Source organism: Scyliorhinus canicula, chromosome 13 (assembly GCF_902713615.1).
Source record: "Scyliorhinus canicula chromosome 13, sScyCan1.1, whole genome shotgun sequence".
Classification (NCBI taxonomy): Eukaryota; Metazoa; Chordata; class Chondrichthyes; order Carcharhiniformes; family Scyliorhinidae; genus Scyliorhinus; species Scyliorhinus canicula.
This window is the reverse complement of record NC_052158.1, coordinates 118,111,101-118,128,912: the sequence shown is the minus strand read 5'-3', so window position 1 is coordinate 118,128,912 and position 17,812 is coordinate 118,111,101. Positions and strand designations below refer to the sequence as shown.

Below are 17,812 nucleotides of genomic sequence, written 5' to 3'. Positions count from 1 at the left end.
TCACCGAGCAGCATTGCCGAGGATGTCAATAAGATGGTGTGGACCATGGGGAACCACCGCAGCTGGCAGAGCCAGATGATGCAGGGGCAACTGGGGCTTGAACCAGTTGCCCCTCCGTCCCAAGGTGAACTCCAGGGCCCTATGGACACAGAGCGGAAGGAGGGGACATTGAGTGCCAACCCGAACCCGTCCCATGGAGTTTGCAACGGTGGCCATCAGCTTCCCTGATTCCTACCCCTCTGATGAGGCCGTGTCTCAAAGTCAGCACACGGGACAGGGCAGCATGGCTACCTACAAGTGAGCGAGGAGTCTCCAGCCCCAGAGGCAGAGAGGACGCCCGTCAGGGGCATTGAAGGCCACAGGACGAGGTTATTAGCCTGTTGCCACCACCTCAGATGTGCATCCTGGGGAGACTAGCAGTTGACCTAGGAGGACCAAGCACATTGAAGATCACGGAGGACACCGGGGGAGGGAGGTTTGGGGGGGCTGGACCATCGGGTGAGTGGGACTTGTATTACACATTAAACACCCTTGTGCACAACCAGTATGATGCCTCGGTCACTTTCTTCCGCAATGCGAACTGACCTCTGGACTCTTGGCCCATTTTTCCAGGTATCTCCCCCTCCCTGTGGCACCCACCCACAGCTGTCCCCGGAGCTGTGTCACATCCCCTGGATGTTCGGAAATTGGCTGTTGCGTGTGTGGTGGAACTTCCGCAGTGTTCAAGTACAGTGTCTGTGCCTCAAGGTGTGATTGGGATGCCAGGCAATGACTCCCACATGCTAGATTGTCTGCCTCCTCACGGGAATCCACTTGGGATGTGTGAAGTGCCCAATTAACTGTGATTGCCAATTCCCTATTAGCGATAGCCTTCTGCTGCATGGCCAGAGGCCTCGGCGGTAGATGGGGTTTATGGGTGGTCGTTGGGACAGGCGGGCAGGGACATGGGTTGCCCCCGGAACACATTAACATGATCCAGGGGTTGGCATGGTGTTTCCGTGAGCGGTTGCCCCCCCCTCCCCCAGTGCCTCCCCCTCCTATGGTGGCCCACACCTGCGGAGGGTCCCCCACCTACCCGACTAATACTGGGGTGGCAATCCCAGCGTCCCCAAGCTTTTTGCCTGTGAGCAAAGATGGCTACTGACCTCCTCGGCTCCCCACAGAAACCCTTCCGCCAGGTTAATATTTTTCAAAAGGAGTTCTAATCGGCGCTAGCATGACTACTTGCTGGGCAGGCTGCTGAATGACAGGAGGCCGTTGGATATGGAGTGGCTCTTGTTAATTATATGGAAATTGGGCTTAAGTGGTGATAATTGGTTTCTCGCCACGCTACGGCGAGATCTCGATTTCGCCTACGAAAGTGGGCCCATAACATCACAAACTGTTTAGCACCTGGCTCGGTTCTCGTTTTTGGTCTCTCCCGTTATTCACCGTCTCGTTTGGCTTGAGCGAGTGCATAACGAGGCCGGAGAATCATACCCATTGTATTACTCGCCACATGCATTCAAGCAGAAACAAAAAATCAGCAGGACAGATCTACTAAGAACCTTTTTGAGGTGGAGCACATGGCTAAGAATCGACAATAAGAAGCATGGGAATTTCCTAAAATTTGAAAAAATCTTTCCACAATCCTGTTAGGTTAAGGGAATTCCAGGATTTTGACTCAGTGATAATGAAGGAACAGTGATACATTTCCAAGTCAGAATATGTGATTTGCAGTGGAACATTCAGGAGGTGACAATAGCAAGTAACTGCTGCCCGAGTCATTCTAAGTGATGGAAATTACTGGTTTGAAATGTGCTGTCATAGAAGCCTTGGAGAGAGACTGCAGTTCACCTTGTAGATGAAAACACTGCACTAGTGATTGAGGACTCAAATGTTTATGGGGTGCCAATGAAGCAGGCTGCTTTTCCCCGGATGAAGAGAAGATTCTTGTCAATGTTTATGGAGCTGCATTGATTCAGGCAAGTGGACGTGTTCCATCATACTCCAGACTTGTGCCTTGTTAGACAGCAGACAAACTTTAGAAAGTCAAGAGGATCATTCACAGTCTCTGACCTGCTGTTGGAGTCACAGACCTATGTGGTTAGTTCAGTTTCTGGTGAATGGTGTCCCCCAGGATGTTGATGGTGAGAGATTTAATAATGGTAAAACCTGTGAATATCTAGGGGAAATGGTTAATTACTTTGTTGGAGATGATCATATCTGGCACTTGTGTGGTGTAAATGTTACTTATCATTTATCTGTCCATGCCTAGATGCTACTCAGCCCCTGCTGCACGCGAGTATGGACTGTTTCATTATCAGATGAGGTATGAATGGAACTGAACATTGTGAATCAACAAATGATGAGGAAACATAAGGTAGCTCACGATGGTTAGGCTTTGGACACTGCCTTGAGAAACTCCTGCATTGATATTCTGGGGCTGAGATTAATGGCCTCCAACAATCACATTTCATTTTTATTTGTACTAGATATTACTCCAACCAGTGGAGAGTTTACCCACTAATCCCCATTGACTTCAATTTTGCTCGGAAACCTTGATGCCAGACACATCAAATGTTTCCTTGATCTCAAGAGCAATCATTCTCTCCTCATCTCTGGAATTCAGCTCTCTCTTTCATGTTTGGACCAAGACTATAATGAGGTCTGAAGCCAAGTGGAACTCAAAATGAGCATTGAATAGCAGGTAAAATCAAATTACTGCAGATGCTGGAATCTGACATAAAAACCAAAAATACTGGACAATCTCAGCCGGTCTCACAGCATCTGCGGAGAGAAAAGGGAGCTAATGTTTCGAGTCTGGATGAGTCTATGTCAAAGCTTTGACACTGAATAGTAGGTTATTGCTGAGTATCACTTGAAAACATTGTTGATGATACCCTCCATCACTTTGCTGATGATTTGGAATGGGATGATGGGTGAGAACATACGCAATCGGATTTACCCTGATTTTTGTGGGCAGGATATAACTGGACAATTTTATACTGTGTTGGCAAGATATCAGTGCTGTTGCTATACTGAAGCAGTTTGTTGGAGGCAATGTAGTCCTGGATCACAGGTCATCACCCTACACCTGGGATGTTGTCAGAACCCATCACCTTTGGTAGATTCAGTGCAGTCACCAATTTCTTTACATCATGTGGAACAAAGCAAATTGGCTGAAAACTGGCACTGGCAATGGTGGGCACGTCAGGATTAAGTCATTTTAGCTTATCCACTCGGGCTGAAGGTATTTGCAAATGCTTCAACTGTTTTATGTTTTGGGCACTATTTTCTTTTAAGCTGTTTTCCATCTTCTCCCCTCCCTTTCAGACAGTTCTAACTCTTGCTCAAGTGTGATTAGTTGAACAACGAGAACCATCAAAGTCATTTTCTTTGATTGCTACACTAGCCAAGGTCAACTAAATGCAACGAAAACATTTGTTCTCAAGGCAGTGTCCAAAGCCCAGCTATCTTGAGCTACCTTATCTTTCCTCCATCATTTGTTGATTCACAATTTTCAGTTCCATTCATACCGCATCTGATAATGAAACAGTCCATACTCGTGTGCAGCAGGAGCTGAGTAGCATCCAGGCATAAGAACAAAGAACAAAGAAAATTACAGCACAGGAACAGGCCCTTTGGCCCTCCCAGCCTGCGCTGATCCAGATCCTTTATCTAAACCTGTCACCTATTTTCCAAGGATCAACCTCCCTCTGTTCCCCGCCCGTTCATATATCTGTCTAGATGCATCGTAAATGATGCTATCGTGCCTGCCTCTACCACCTCCGCTGGCAAAGCGTTCCAGGCACCCACTACCTTCTGCGTAAAAAACTTTCCATGCACATCTCCCTTAACTTTCCCCCTCTCACCTTGAAATCGTGACCCCTTGTAATTGACACCCCCACTCTTGGAAAAAGCTTGTTGCTATCCACCCTCTCATAATTTTGTAGACTTCAATCCGTCTTTCCAACGAAAACAATCCTAATCTACTCAACGTTTCTTCATAGCTAGCACCCTCCATACCAGGCAACATCCTGGTGAACCTCCTCTGCACCCTCTCTAAAGCATCCACATCCTATTCCAAATGTGGCCTAACCAAAGTCCGATACAACTGTAACATGACCTGCCAACTCTTGTACTCAATACCCCGTCCGTAGAGGCAAGCATGCTGTATGCCTTCTTGACCACTCTATCGACCTGCGTTGCCACCTTCAGGGTACAATGGACCTGAACCCCCAGGTCTCTCTGTACATCAATTTTCCCCAGGACTCTTCCATTGACCACATAGTCTGCTCTTGAATTAGATCTTCCAAAATGCATCACCTTCCATTTGCCTGGACTGAACTCCATCTGCCATTTCTCTCCCCAATCTATCTATATTTTGCTGTATTCTCTGACAGTCCTCCTCGCTATCAGCAACTCCACCAATCTTAGTATCATCTGCAAACTTGCTCATCAGACCACCTATACCTTCATCCAGATCATTTATGTATATCACAAACAGCAGTGGCCCGAGCACGGATCCCTGTGGAACACCACTAGTCACCTTTCTCCATTTTGAGACACTCCCTTCCACCACTACTCTCTGTCTCCTGTTGCCCAGCCAGTTCTTTATCCATCTAGCTAGTACACCCTGAACCCCATACGACTTCACTTTTTCCATCAACCTGCCATGGGAAACTTTATCAAACACCTTACTGAAGTCCATGTATATGACATCTACAGTCCTTCCCTCATCAATTAACTTTGTCACTTCCTCAAAGAATTCTATTAGGTTTGTAAGACATGACCTTCCCTGCACAAAACCATGCTGCCTATCACTGATAAGTCTATTTTCTTCCAAATGTGAATAGATCCTATCCCTCAGTATCTTCTCCAACAGTTTTCCTACCACTGACGTCAAGCTCCCAGGTCTATAATTCCCTGGATTATCCCTGCTACCCTTCTTAAACAAAGGGACAACATTAGCAATTCTCCAGTCCTCCGGGACCTCACCCGTGCTCAAGGATGCTGCAAAGATATCTGTTAAGGCCCCAGCTATTTCGTCCCTCCCTTCCCTCAGTAACCTGGGACAGATCCCATCCGGTCCTGGGGACTTGTCCACCTTAATGCCTTTTAGAATACCCAAAACTTCCCCCTTCTTTATGACGACTTGACCTAGAGTATTTAATCATCCATCCCTAGCCTCAACTTCCGTCATGTCCCTCTCCTTGGTGATCGATGCAAAGCACTCATTAAGAATCTCACCCATTTCCTCTGACTCCACGCATAAATTCCCTCTTTTGTCTTTGAGTGGGCCAATCCTTTCTCTCGTTAAATAATCTCGTTGAATAAAAGGCTTTGGGATTTTCCTTAACCCTGTTAGCCAAAGATATTTCATGACCCCTTTTAGCCCTCTTTAGTGCGCGTTTGAGATTCGTCCTACTGTCCCGATATTCCTCCAAAGCTTCATCAGTTTTGAGTCGCCTCGATCTTATGTATGCTTCCTTTTTCATCTTAGCTAGTCTCACAATTCCACCCGTCATCCATGGTTCCCTAATCTTGCCATTTCTATCCCTCATTTTCACAGGAACATGTCTGTCCTGCACTCTAATCAACCTTTCCTTAAAAGACTCCCACATTTCAAATGTGGATTTACCATTAAACAGCTGCTCCCAATCCACATTCCCGAGCTCCTGCCGAATTTTGTTATACTCGGCCTTTCCCCAGTTTAGCACTCTTCCTTTAGGACCACTCTCGTCTTTGTCCATGAGTATTCTAAAACTTACGGAATGTGATCGTTATTCCCAAAGTAATAACCGACAGAAACTTCAACCACCTGGCCGGGATCATTCCCCAATACCAGGTCCAGTATGGCCCCTTCCTGAGTTCGACTATTTGCATACTGCTTTAAAAAACTCTCCTAAATGCTCCTTACAAACTCTGCTCCATCTACGCCTCCAACACTACATGAGTCCCATTCAATGTTGGAGAAGTTAAAATCTCCCATCACAACCACCCTATTGCTCCTACATTTTTCTATAATCTGTCTACATATTTGTACCTCTACTTCACACTCGCTTTTGGGAGGCCTGTAGTAAAGTCCCAACAATGTTAATGCACCCTTCCTATTTCTTAGCTCTACCCATATTGCCTCATGGACATGGACAGATAAATGATAAGTAACATTGAACCTAACCTTGGAACTGGTCATTGACTTCAGGAATCGAAGTGCCCCTGTCTGTGTCAATGGTAACGAGGTGGAGATGGTTAACAGATTCAAAATCCTAGGTGTAAACATCACCAACAATCTGTCCTAGTCCACCCACCTCATTGCTACCACCAAGAAAGCACACCAGCACCTATACTTCCTCAGGAAATTAAGGAAATTTGCGTGTCCACAACAACAGTTCTAAACTTCTATAAATGTACCACAGAACGCATCCCATCTGGTTGCATCACAGCTTGATACGGCAACTGCTCGTCCCAAGACCGTAAGAAACTACAGAGAGTCGTGAACACAGCCCAGTCCATCATGCAAGCCCGCCTCCCATCCGTTCGCTCTGTCTACACCTCCTGTTGCCTTGGGAAAGCGGGCAGCATAATTAAAGACACCTCCCACCCAGGCTGCTCTCTCTTCTAACCTTTTTGATGAGGCAGAAGACACAAAGGTTTGAGAACACGAACAAATAGATTCAAAAACAGCTTCTTCCCCACTGCTACCCGACTCTTGGATGACCCTCTTAGGTTCTGATCTTTCTACGCATCTTCTCTAAAGATGTAGCACATACCGTATTCTTCATCCACTGTATATGTTTATGCATTTTCATTATCTCGCCTTATGCATTTATCGTATGTTCTATGTTTTCATGTATGGGCGATCTGCCTGGGCTGTATTCAGAACAATACTTTTCACTCTACCTCGGTCCACGTGACAATAAATCAAAATCTAAGAAATTAATTTATGGTTTATATGATTTTTCTTGAACCGCTAAGGCTCTTACTTTGCACATTACATTTTGCCAAGCTACATGCTTGAAAACACAGGTGGGGAACTTGATAAACAATTTATCAGTGATAATATAGCACTTAAAATATATTCATTGGAGGTAAAACAGCACCATCTAATGGTTACATTTTTAATACAGCGGTGGAGTGGCCAGAAGAACACACTTCATACTTAAAACCTGCTGTTCTGAAGGAAAGTTGAATTTTATTAGCTCAGCATAGTTCACTGCTAACAACTACTACTTGCCTCAGTATTAAGGTACAAATGCTCCTATAAATATTTCAAAGGATCTTGCCAGTGCTTTTTTGTAACAGAAACTGTTAATCCTAACAATGATCCCAAAGAGAGTGATGAACATTGCAGCTTGATGTTATGTATCTCCGCAGAGCATGTTTACGGTGGGGTGGGGGGGGGGGGGGGAAGAGAAAGAGAGAGAGAGAGAGAGAGATAAAGAGAGAGAGAGAGTTAAAGAGAGAAAGGGGGAGAGAGAGAGAGAGAGACGAAGGATAGGTCAGGTGGCTAGCCTACCACCTTTCCACCCACCCCTGAGCTCACCCCCATAATACGCAGAGGTGAAATTGGAAATCAAAAACCTGCCCACCATATATAAATAAATAATTACGGGTCCTTTAGGTTCTATAGATAGTACCATGGAAAGTACCCTGCCCACACCATTTTTAAAGGAGGAAGAAAGAGGAGGAGCACATCATTCAAGGGTGCCATGCATGCATTAGGGCACATCCCCTAAATTGCATGCCCCCCCACTTCATTCATGTGTGGCCTGCTTGACAAAAAATGGCTCCCTCTTCCTCTCCCTGAGCTTTCAGATCCAGCCATGCCCTAAAACTCCAGAACATGCATTCTTGGGTCAGCCGTGATCCTCTTTGGGCTTCTTCCTGCAGTTCCAGCTGTGCCCATTACTCAGTTCTGGCCCTGCTAGGGATGATTGAGGTGCCAGCCATTCAGACTTCCTTCAGAGTGAGGAGCTTAAGTGCGCGGCACGGTAGCACAGTGATTAGCACTGGTGCCTCACAGAGCCAGGTATCCAGGTTCAATTCTGGCCTCGGGTGACTGTGCAAGCTTTGCTCTTTCTCCCTTTGTCTGCATGGGTTTCGTCCGGGTGCTCCAGTTTCCTCCCACAGCCCAAAGATGTGCGGGTTAGGTGGATTGGACATGCTAAATTGTCCCATAGTGTCCAGGGATGTGTAGGTTAGGTTAAAGGAATAGGATGGTGAAGTGAGCTTGGTAGAGTGCTCTTTCAGAGGGTCAATGGGCAAAATGGGCTCGATGGGCAAAATGGCCTCCTTCTGCACTGTAGGGAGTCTAGTCTCACTGTTCAGCAATTTAGTCTGCCCATAGTGTGTTATGGCTGCAGGGCACACTGGCATTGAGCGAGTTAGCATCCGACCAATTTTACTCCTGGGCAGACAACCCAACCTGATCGCCCCTTCCCACCCCATAAAATGCAGCTCACAGACAGAGCCGCAGATAAATAGTCAATTGGGTCGGGGGACAAAGATTTTAGAGAATTTTGTATCTGTAATTTAAGTACATTCAGTCAGTGTTGAGAAATGTTTTTATACTCCAGTGCTTCTTCTGAACTCACTGCCACTACCAACACTTCAAGTATTGCACAGATTGGATGTTCCCTTTACACCTTTTAATATCCTTCAAATCAAAGAGTACATTTTGCACATGACACGTAGGTAATATATATTAGCATTACAGTGGGTCAGTTTCAGGACAGCTCTCTGATTCATCTGAAGTCATTCCAGAATACACAGGGACATTCTTGAGAATCTGTGTCAACAGATCTACTAGAGAGGGAGGCCATAATCACGATCTCCAAGACTTTAATAACTTTTGAAAGATATACTTTTACAAATTAGTATCAGTATCTTGATAAATGCTGCTTAGAATATTATTTTACTTTCTGCTAATAAAATGGGGTGTTGTTTTAAAAAGTACTCCATGACACTTTCATGACAAGGATATTCTAAAAACGAATGTTTTTGTCATCGTCATAAACCAAAGATGTAGGGTATTTTCATAGAACCTATTTAGGCACATTTAAAAATTGATTTACCTTGTTTTTTTTGTAAATTACAGACTTTCCAGAATTCTTCAGAGGAAAGATGGCAAAATGAACATGAAGATAAAACTCCAATTTCTGAGGTAGTTGCTCATCTTCTCTAACTTGAGGTGAAATATGCTGTTCCCAAAGTTTGAAAAATACTTTTCTGTTTCCATCTTCAAATGCTTGAAGCAAGTCTTCCTGTTAGAAAAGAAAAAAAGGCTTTTTCATCTACAATACATAAAAGTTTTGTGGTGTACTGAAACAAATCTTTTATCCCTACAATCTGCAGCCCATGGTCTTGTATTAATTAGAAGAACAGTGAACATTGGCTGCAAAGGTTTATTTATCCAGATATAATGTACTTCTATTGTAACACATTGTAAAAAGGATAAATGTGGCAGTACACAAAGTGCATTACATATCAATTTGATTCAATACAGTACAGTTGAGGGTGCCTCAGACCACATACATTGCAGATCGCATCTTCTGCACTGTAGGGATTCTAAGTCCCACTGTTCAGCAATTTAGTCTGCCCATAGTGTATTATGACTGCAGGGCAGACTGGCATTGAGCAAGTTGGCATCCAACCAATTTTACTGCTGGGCAGACAAGCCAACCTGACCACCCCTCCTCACCCCATAAAATTCAGCTCACAGACAGAATCACAAATAAATAGTCAATTCGATCTGGGGACAAAGATTTTCGAGAATTTTGCATCTGTAATTTAAGTACATTCAGTTTAGAAATGTTTTTATACTCCAGAGCTTCTTCTGAACTCACTGCTAAACAACTTATTTAAATATTTTCTGATGCATACAACGCAAGGGGTTCTAGAGCTCCTCATAATGCTCTAGTGGGAGAGCCATATGCGGTGACTGTAGCCCCATTGAGCCTTTGCAGCAGCTGCAGCAAGCTTCACTGGATCCCGCAGCATGTAGTCATGGACCTTAGAATGGCAGCTGATGTATGTCTCGGTGCGTCCCAAGGGAATAGACTGTAAAGCAGAGTGTGCTCACAGAATTTCACAAAAATCACTGCATCTCTTTCCAGATCCTCTTTCAAATGCACATACCAGAAAGAGATGAGTAACTGTCTCTTCCTCATCACAGCTACCTTGAGGGCAATGTACAGCAGCAGTGAGAAGCCTGTTGTTCATGAACGATATGAAGGGGAGGGCCCTTCTCACCACCAGCTCAGCAATATCTTCATGCTTGTTTGAAAGTCCTGGCCTTGAGGTATTCTGCCAAATGGTTTTGACAGTTTGTTCGGTATTCAAACAATTATACCATCCCCCAAAATACACTGCTAGCTCAGGATCCAGGATTGAAACAAGGTGATTCCTGATGCATATGACTTATCCACTTGGAGACAACCATTGAGCATCAGGGAAAATCTCCCCACTTCATTTCTTACTAATGTATTTTCCACTTGGTTTGGCCGCTTGGCAGCAGATTAACTTGTATTTTGCAGGGAAGGGAAATTCATCAAAAGCCTCACAATGCACTGTGACGTAAAATAAATCCCAGCAGATGGGAAGATATCTCAACACAGCATGTGCCCATGATGGAGAATCCTGACTCACAACCCCCTCCACCCCCAGATCGTAAACTGGTTTTGGTTGGGGAGGGGGGCACTTTATTCTCTAACCTCCCAGTCCTGTACCTTCTCCCCTATCTTGCTTCCATCTGCCCTTTTCCAGTCATTCAGTCTCTCCCCTCCAGTGTTTTCTCTCTCTTTGCCCTCAAATGTCGTCCTTCCTCCTGTCAGTTTCCTCTGCACTTCTCCTTTCCCATCCAGCTCCAACTATTTCCACATTCCTGCTTCATCTGAATATTGCACATGGTACATTTTCCTCAGATGAAATATCATGGGAGGTTGACTACAATGATTAATCCCCGCCCCACACAGTGCAGTGTTACGAAGCATGCTGATATTATCTGCGTGTGTATCCCAAATTGGAACACAGGTTTGTGGGGATGTACAGTTTTATTTTGTCTTGGTGTGCAGAGACAAGTGAAACCCAGTGAGAATAGTAGCTCAGTAGTTATGCAACAATTATTAAAGATTATTTATTAAGGTGAAGAAAAGACAATACACAGGGTCAGGACTACTTTATAGCAATTAAGGTATATGAATTACTAAACACATACACAGTTTACGTAGAACGTCCTCCTTATTCCAAAATATATCTACGATACCTGAACTCAGTAAGAATTCCCCAGACAACATCCAAAATAAACAACTTGAGAAGTTTGAAAAAAACACAATGCAGGGATGATATATCAAGTCTGGGAAACGTATTTTACTGGTTCAAAACATTTACTAAGGTTTTTTGCACTGAATTGGCTCTAAGACTTTTAGGCGGTTAGCTGGAAAACTGGCTTGTCTTACATAGAACATAGAACTGCTTCCTGAGGCTGTTGGTGTTAACTGGCGTGCCTTGCTTCTGATCAGCTGGCTATTTATATCTTTGTTCCTCTTTGATTATGCCTTTTGTATATTCGGCTATCTGCCCGTATCAACTTGCTTGACTATACATTGACATATGTGTACCTTGCTGATCATCCCAAACATCTATAAGCTGTTTCTCCTCATAAGCCATTCAGATTTGATATTTCAAAAATATTTTTTATTCAAATGTTTCCATTTTATACATAACACAAAATAATACAAAAAACAGAATAAAACACCAATATACACATACAACAGCCAAAACATAACCTAACTCCGCCCCCTTTAGCAACTAAATACACAATAAATGGCTGCTATCACCAGTAGAACCCCTCAATTGCTCTCTTCATGGTGTATTTAGCTTTCTCGATGTATGGGATTCCCATCAGATCTCCCAGCCACACTGAGGCACTGGGCAGAGAAGCAGAGCTCCACCCCAGCACTACTCACCTCCGGGCAATCAGCAAGGCGAAAGCCAGGACATCGGTCCCCGTAGCCCATCTGCAGCTCCGGCGAGTCTGACAGCCCAAATATGGCTACTAAAGGACAGGGCTCCAGTTCCATTTTCAGAATCACCGACGAACGAATCAGTGCTAAAGAAGGAGACCCAAAAACCCACAAGCTTGGAGACAACTGTTGCACAAGGCCCCAAAAGCTGGTGTCCGCACCAATAACATGAGCTTGGGGTATTTCCATTTAAATATGAGAACGAGACAGGGGTGCCCTATGTTGCCACTTTTGTTTGCATTGGCGATAGAGCCTTTGGCCATTGCCTTGAGGGCTTCAGTTAAGTGGAGGGGGATAGCCAGGGGAGGGGTGGAGCACAGGGTGTCCCTGTATGCTGTTGATCTCTTACTTTCTGTGACAGACCCGATCTCCACCATGAGTGATAAAATGGAGCTAATGCGGGGCTTTGGCTCTTTTTCAGGGTACTAGCTAAACTTGAAAAAAAAGTGAGTGCTTTCCAGTTAATCCTCTGGGGAGGGGAGATTGGCTGGCTGGTTCCAGCTTTAGGTATCTGGGGGTTCGCATAGCCCGGGATTGGCCCGTCTCAGTAAACTGAACTATACAAGCTTGGTCTACAGGGTCAATGTGGACATGCCGAATTTCCTTAATTTCCTGAGGAAGTACAGGGGCTGTTGTGCTTTCTTGGTCGTAGTGTCGACGTGGGTGGACCAGGACAGATTGTTGGTGATGTGTAAACCTAGGAATTTGAAGCTGTCAACCATCTCCACCTCGGCACCATTGATGCAGACAATGTAGTGTACAATACTTTGTTTCCTGAAGTCAATGACCAGCTCCTTAGTTTTGCTGACATTGAGTGAGAGATTGTTGTCGTTATGCCATACCGCTTGGTTCTCTATCTCCCTCCTGTGCTCCATCTCGTTGTGCGTGAACCGACCCACTACGGTAGTGTCATCAACAAACCTGTAGATGGAGTTGGAGCCACATTTTGCCACGTGTATAACATGTGTGTTTAGGAGGTATAGTAAAGGGCTAAGGACGCAGCCCTGCAGGGTCCCGGTGTTGAGGACTATCATAGAGAAGGTGATGTTGTTTTGCCTTATTGATTATGGTCTATGGGTCAGGAAGTCATGGATTCAGTTGCAGAGTGAGGAGCCAAGTCCAAGTATTTGAGTTTTAATATGAGCTTGACTATAATTATGGTGTTTAAGGAGGAGCTGTAGTCAATCAATAGGAGTCTGACGTAGGTTTCATTGTTGTTGAGATGCTCCAGGAATGAGTGTAGGGCCAAGGAGATAGTGTCTGCTGTGGACCAGTTGTGGCAGTATGTGAATTGCAGTGGATCCAGGCATTCTGGGAGTAATGAGTTAATGAGTCCCATGACTAACCTCTCGAAGTAATTCATTATGATCGATGTCGAGGCCACCGCATAGTAATCGTTGAGGCACCCTTCCTGGTTTTTCCGGTATGGTGGTCTTCTTGAAGCAGGAGTAGGGAGAGGTTGAACATGTCCGTGAACACACCTGCCTGTTGGTCTGCGTAGGATCATCGGTCAGAACCCATTGCTTTCCGAGGGTTCACTTTCAAGAAGGCTGATCTGACTTCGGAGGTTGTGACGGTAGGTATGGGTATGCCTGAGGCTGCTGGGGCAGTTGACAACAGTTTATTGGTTTCCTGCTCGAAACGAGCATAGAATGCATTGGAGGGGTGCGCTGTAGCCGGAGATTCTACTCGACTTTGCTTTGTAGCCCATTATGTTGTTTAAGCCTTGCCACAATTGATGAGAATCCGCGTCATTCGTCTGTGACTCTAGCTTAGTCTGGTATTGTAACTGCCCTAAAATTCTTCAGATGGGAGAAAACTCTTGATTGTTTCACTGGGCATCCCAAACCTCTCACATTCCACATGACTAGTCTGACTGGGGGTCTCTCACGCCTCCTCCCTCTCAAGTCAGCCATTTCCACCGCGAGGGATTATCCCCTCCCTCTTCCAAGCTCCTAGGACCGAGACCCACCCAAGACGGCTGCCAGCCCCACCGATAAGGTGAGACAATGAAATACCCCTGGTCACAGTCCACAAGCAACCCTCCACCACCACCTCCCCTTTCTTCTGACCCAGAAACCTGCCAGCTAGCTCCAGTCAAACAATGCTCTCTCCTTATCATCTCCCTCCCCTAACGAAACACACCATTAGGCTCATCAAAACATGTCTGAACAGTTCCAACAGGCCACAGCTCCTGCCCCACCTCATTCCCGATCACTAGTTAAGCTCTAACTGCTAGTGAGGAAGCCCCTCCCCCAACTCCCGGGCCAGGGCCCACACCCAATGAACAAAGTGGGACAAAAACTCCCCCGCCCCTACAAAGGAATAATCTCAACCTTCCATCTTGGGCCATATATTATCCACATTACTGCCTTAATCCTTACTGCCAACTTCTTTGGCCGCCCTCCCCCTCATCACTCCCCCAACAACATATACACTCCAATACAGATCAATATACCTCAGTTAACCAAACAAATATACAATATTAAAATGTCCCCAAACAATTCCATCCCATGAACACCCAATAAAGTCCTATTCAAACAGACTCAATTCAGTTCAAGTCCTTGTTTTTAAATGAAAGCCTCCATCTCCTCTGCCATCTCGAAAAAATGATCCTTTATTAAGTTGTGCGTGACTCTCAATCTCGCTGTTGACCACAGGTGAAGACTTATATCTCATAGTCTGTTTCTGGCAGCAAACAAATCCACAGAGCAATGGCAATCTGGAGGACAGCAAGAGCAGCCCACTGTGAACATCAATAAAATTACCTATCTGCATCCAGGACAGTATGTGCAGCTACCTAAAGGAGGAAGCAGAGAATGGGGAAACCAAGCATTGGGATTTCTAACAGAAGTCACTACCAGTATTCATCATGTTATCCAGGTTGTACCATCAAAAAGGGGACAGACTGATTCAGGTAACATGGCCCCAACCTTTTACACTAAAAGGCATGGCTGGAAATGTGGACATAAAAGGAGTGTACCACACCAACTTGGGTGTGGTGGAAATTCTGTTCTCTGTGTCCAACACAGGAGTGAACACAAAAGGTGGGATGAACCAATTTGCCCCCATTTGTCTGGGAACTGAGATTAGGGGGACAATACCGTCAAGAGCATTGTGTAGATGTTATTAATCAACTTGGTTGGAGCAATGCATGATGTATTCATTTGTCAACTTGCAGATATCAGAAACCCACTAAATGCCCAGCCACCATATCACCGCCCCCAGGTCAGATAATTAGAAGTGGGAAACCCAAAGTGATATTACATGATGTTACAATGGTTATGTGGAAGGTGACCAACAATTTAACTAACATTATCCTGATCTTATTGGTTGATTGGACAAAATTGTGTTTATGCCTGCGAGGAAGCAAAAGAGATCACATGGAGGACTGGGATTCACAGCGCAGGAAACAGAATACAATTGCAGCTTTACAAGGTCGGGGAAAGGTATACTACAGTTAAAAGTCATTAATATGACTGGCCCACAATCGAGGAGCGGCACATGTTACATTTAGGTTTGGGACTGATAAATAATGTCAAACCAGATATTAAAGACATAAGATTTGGTATTGCCCCTCAACACATACCAGGTTATAGAGAAATTAGACCTCATAAACTTACAGGAGGAATAACAGGAATTAGTAGTTAATCGACCGGTGACCGGAGGCAAGGGAGACACATTAACATTTCTGATGAGTATAGCACTCAAACATATTAACAGAACATATAAGGTGGATATAAATTCAAGTTCCTGGGAGTGGAAGAGAATTGGTGGATGTGCGAGGTAGGATGTTGGGAGTTGTACTGAATCACAGCATTACATCACCTGCCCCTTTAAAACTCTGGAATCCTTGAAAGGCCTTCAGAGCAGTGCAGATCTCCCCCTGCACAGTGGTGTTTCCGATGGATAATATGGAGGATCAATGTGTGAGAATAACAGCACCTCCTGCTTACATATCACCGACTCCTCTACGGTAGAGGATTTTCATCTTGCAGGCAGAGGTCTCACTGGCTATTTATTCAGTCCATGGTAGGACAGTACATTAAACATCAGCGACATCCTGGGTCAAATAGCTCAGGTAGCAGTAGCTGAAAAAGCTCCCTGACCACCACGGGGAGGGTCATGAAACAAAGCCGTCAGCAATCGTGAGGGGGAAGGGTGCAAGTGAATGTGGCCACAGCAAAGGCAAGGAGATTGGAAGGCTGAAGCAGTAACTGGGCCAGGCCGTCAAGAATGCAATATAACTAACGGGAAGTAGGGAGAGTAACAATACCTGTTGCATCTGTTGCAGTTTTAATAGTTAGTTTCTGTATTTGTTGTTATCAAAGACTGTTGGTATACCAAGCAGTACAGATGGTAATGCTAGCCAATAAAACGTAAACCTCGCCATCGACTGCTACCAACATCTTACCCCAGGAAACTCAAAAATCAGGAATATCTATGAAGATTTTCCAATTTAATGCAATGATGGTTCTGGGCTTAGCTTTGGTCAATAAGACTTAGGCAAAGCTGTAAGAGAATGAATGATAGGGCAGCAGACCCATAGCCCCCTGGACTCTAGCAGTTTCTGATGGGAAGAGGATCTTGGGAATGGCCCACTTGGGCCAGGTAGTGCCTGGCCAGGGGTACAAAAGGAGGGACTGAATGGGGTAAATTAAATAATTCAACATTAAAATTGATATGAAGATTGCTAGCTTCAAAGTAGGCAAGTGTAGTTGTAAGCATTAACAGCTTTAAAACAGCAGTCATTAGAGCCCTTTCACAACATGATGGTGTGGGAAAGTGACAATCACAAACTTAATGACTCTGATAGGATGGGGAATCAAAAGTGTGATAAGAAGCACAGACTTGTGCTGTCAATAAGATAAAGGGAACAGTTGCAGCCGGTATCATTCCACTTGTCAGGATTTTATAGTGCAAGTATGATAACCAAACAATATAAATATGTTGCACAGCCTTTGATTCAGAGAGACACGATATAGAAGCAGGCTGTATCTCTCAAGTATGCTTATGAATAAAAGACTTGGTTACCGGAACATACAGACTCGAAACGTTGCATCTTTTACCACAACAGCTTGAGTTAATCAGAACCACGTGTATAGATGGTTTGTATATGTGTTAAGGATATGCTGTTTGGGTTGTGACTGCGGAACATGATCATGGGTCATAATTACATTAATAAGTTAATGTAAGAACTGGCAGACTGATAACAAGATCAGAACACAGCAACACAAGAAGAACTCCAGCTTCAGGGGATAAAAAGAATGGATTTGGAGAGTTTTGAAGATGACATAGGTAGAGGCAAGAGAAAATGAATCACGAGCCATTTATGCCGGCAGAGTCAGTGTGAAGCAAGAACTACCTGAACCAGGATATTGATAGTTTGTTAAGTACATATTTTGTTGCTTAATAAATTGTCCTGATACTATTGAATCAAATTTCTCTTTGTCCAGAATTTATTATCTCGTCTCAGAACTTATTGCAATAGACACTGGGCAAACGTATTTCATAATACGTTTATAATAAACAGATTAAGAATGTCTCAGGTTTAAGTTCTGTGCTCTTTAGACATTCCTAGACAGTCAGAAATCGGTATAATTGACCTTCATAAGCCCTAGTTCAGAAGAGGGAAAATATAATCAGGTTTTGGACTATTTATCATTATCGAGTAAGCCGTGTTAATATGTTAAGGCTCAGCTCTAAAATCATCCACTATCATAAAACATACACATATTGCTCACATCATCCCACCCCCCCCCCCCCCCCCCCCCCCCGCCCCCTCCCATCCCACCTAGCTGAAT

At 44.5% G+C, this 17,812-nt stretch overlaps 1 protein-coding gene across 4 annotated transcripts in view; it reads right to left on the bottom strand.

Annotated features, from left to right (window-relative positions):
- The window catches only part of LOC119976591 (lisH domain-containing protein ARMC9), a 234,618-nt gene that overhangs the window by 133,812 nt on the left and 82,994 nt on the right, over positions 1-17,812 (bottom strand). For all 4 annotated transcript variants that reach the window (XM_038817196.1, XM_038817194.1, XM_038817198.1 and 1 more), the window contains exon 4: positions 9,060-9,248. In XM_038817196.1, coding sequence (XP_038673124.1) covers positions 9,060-9,248 — 189 coding nt within the window. The remainder of the gene's footprint in view (positions 1-9,059; positions 9,249-17,812) is intronic.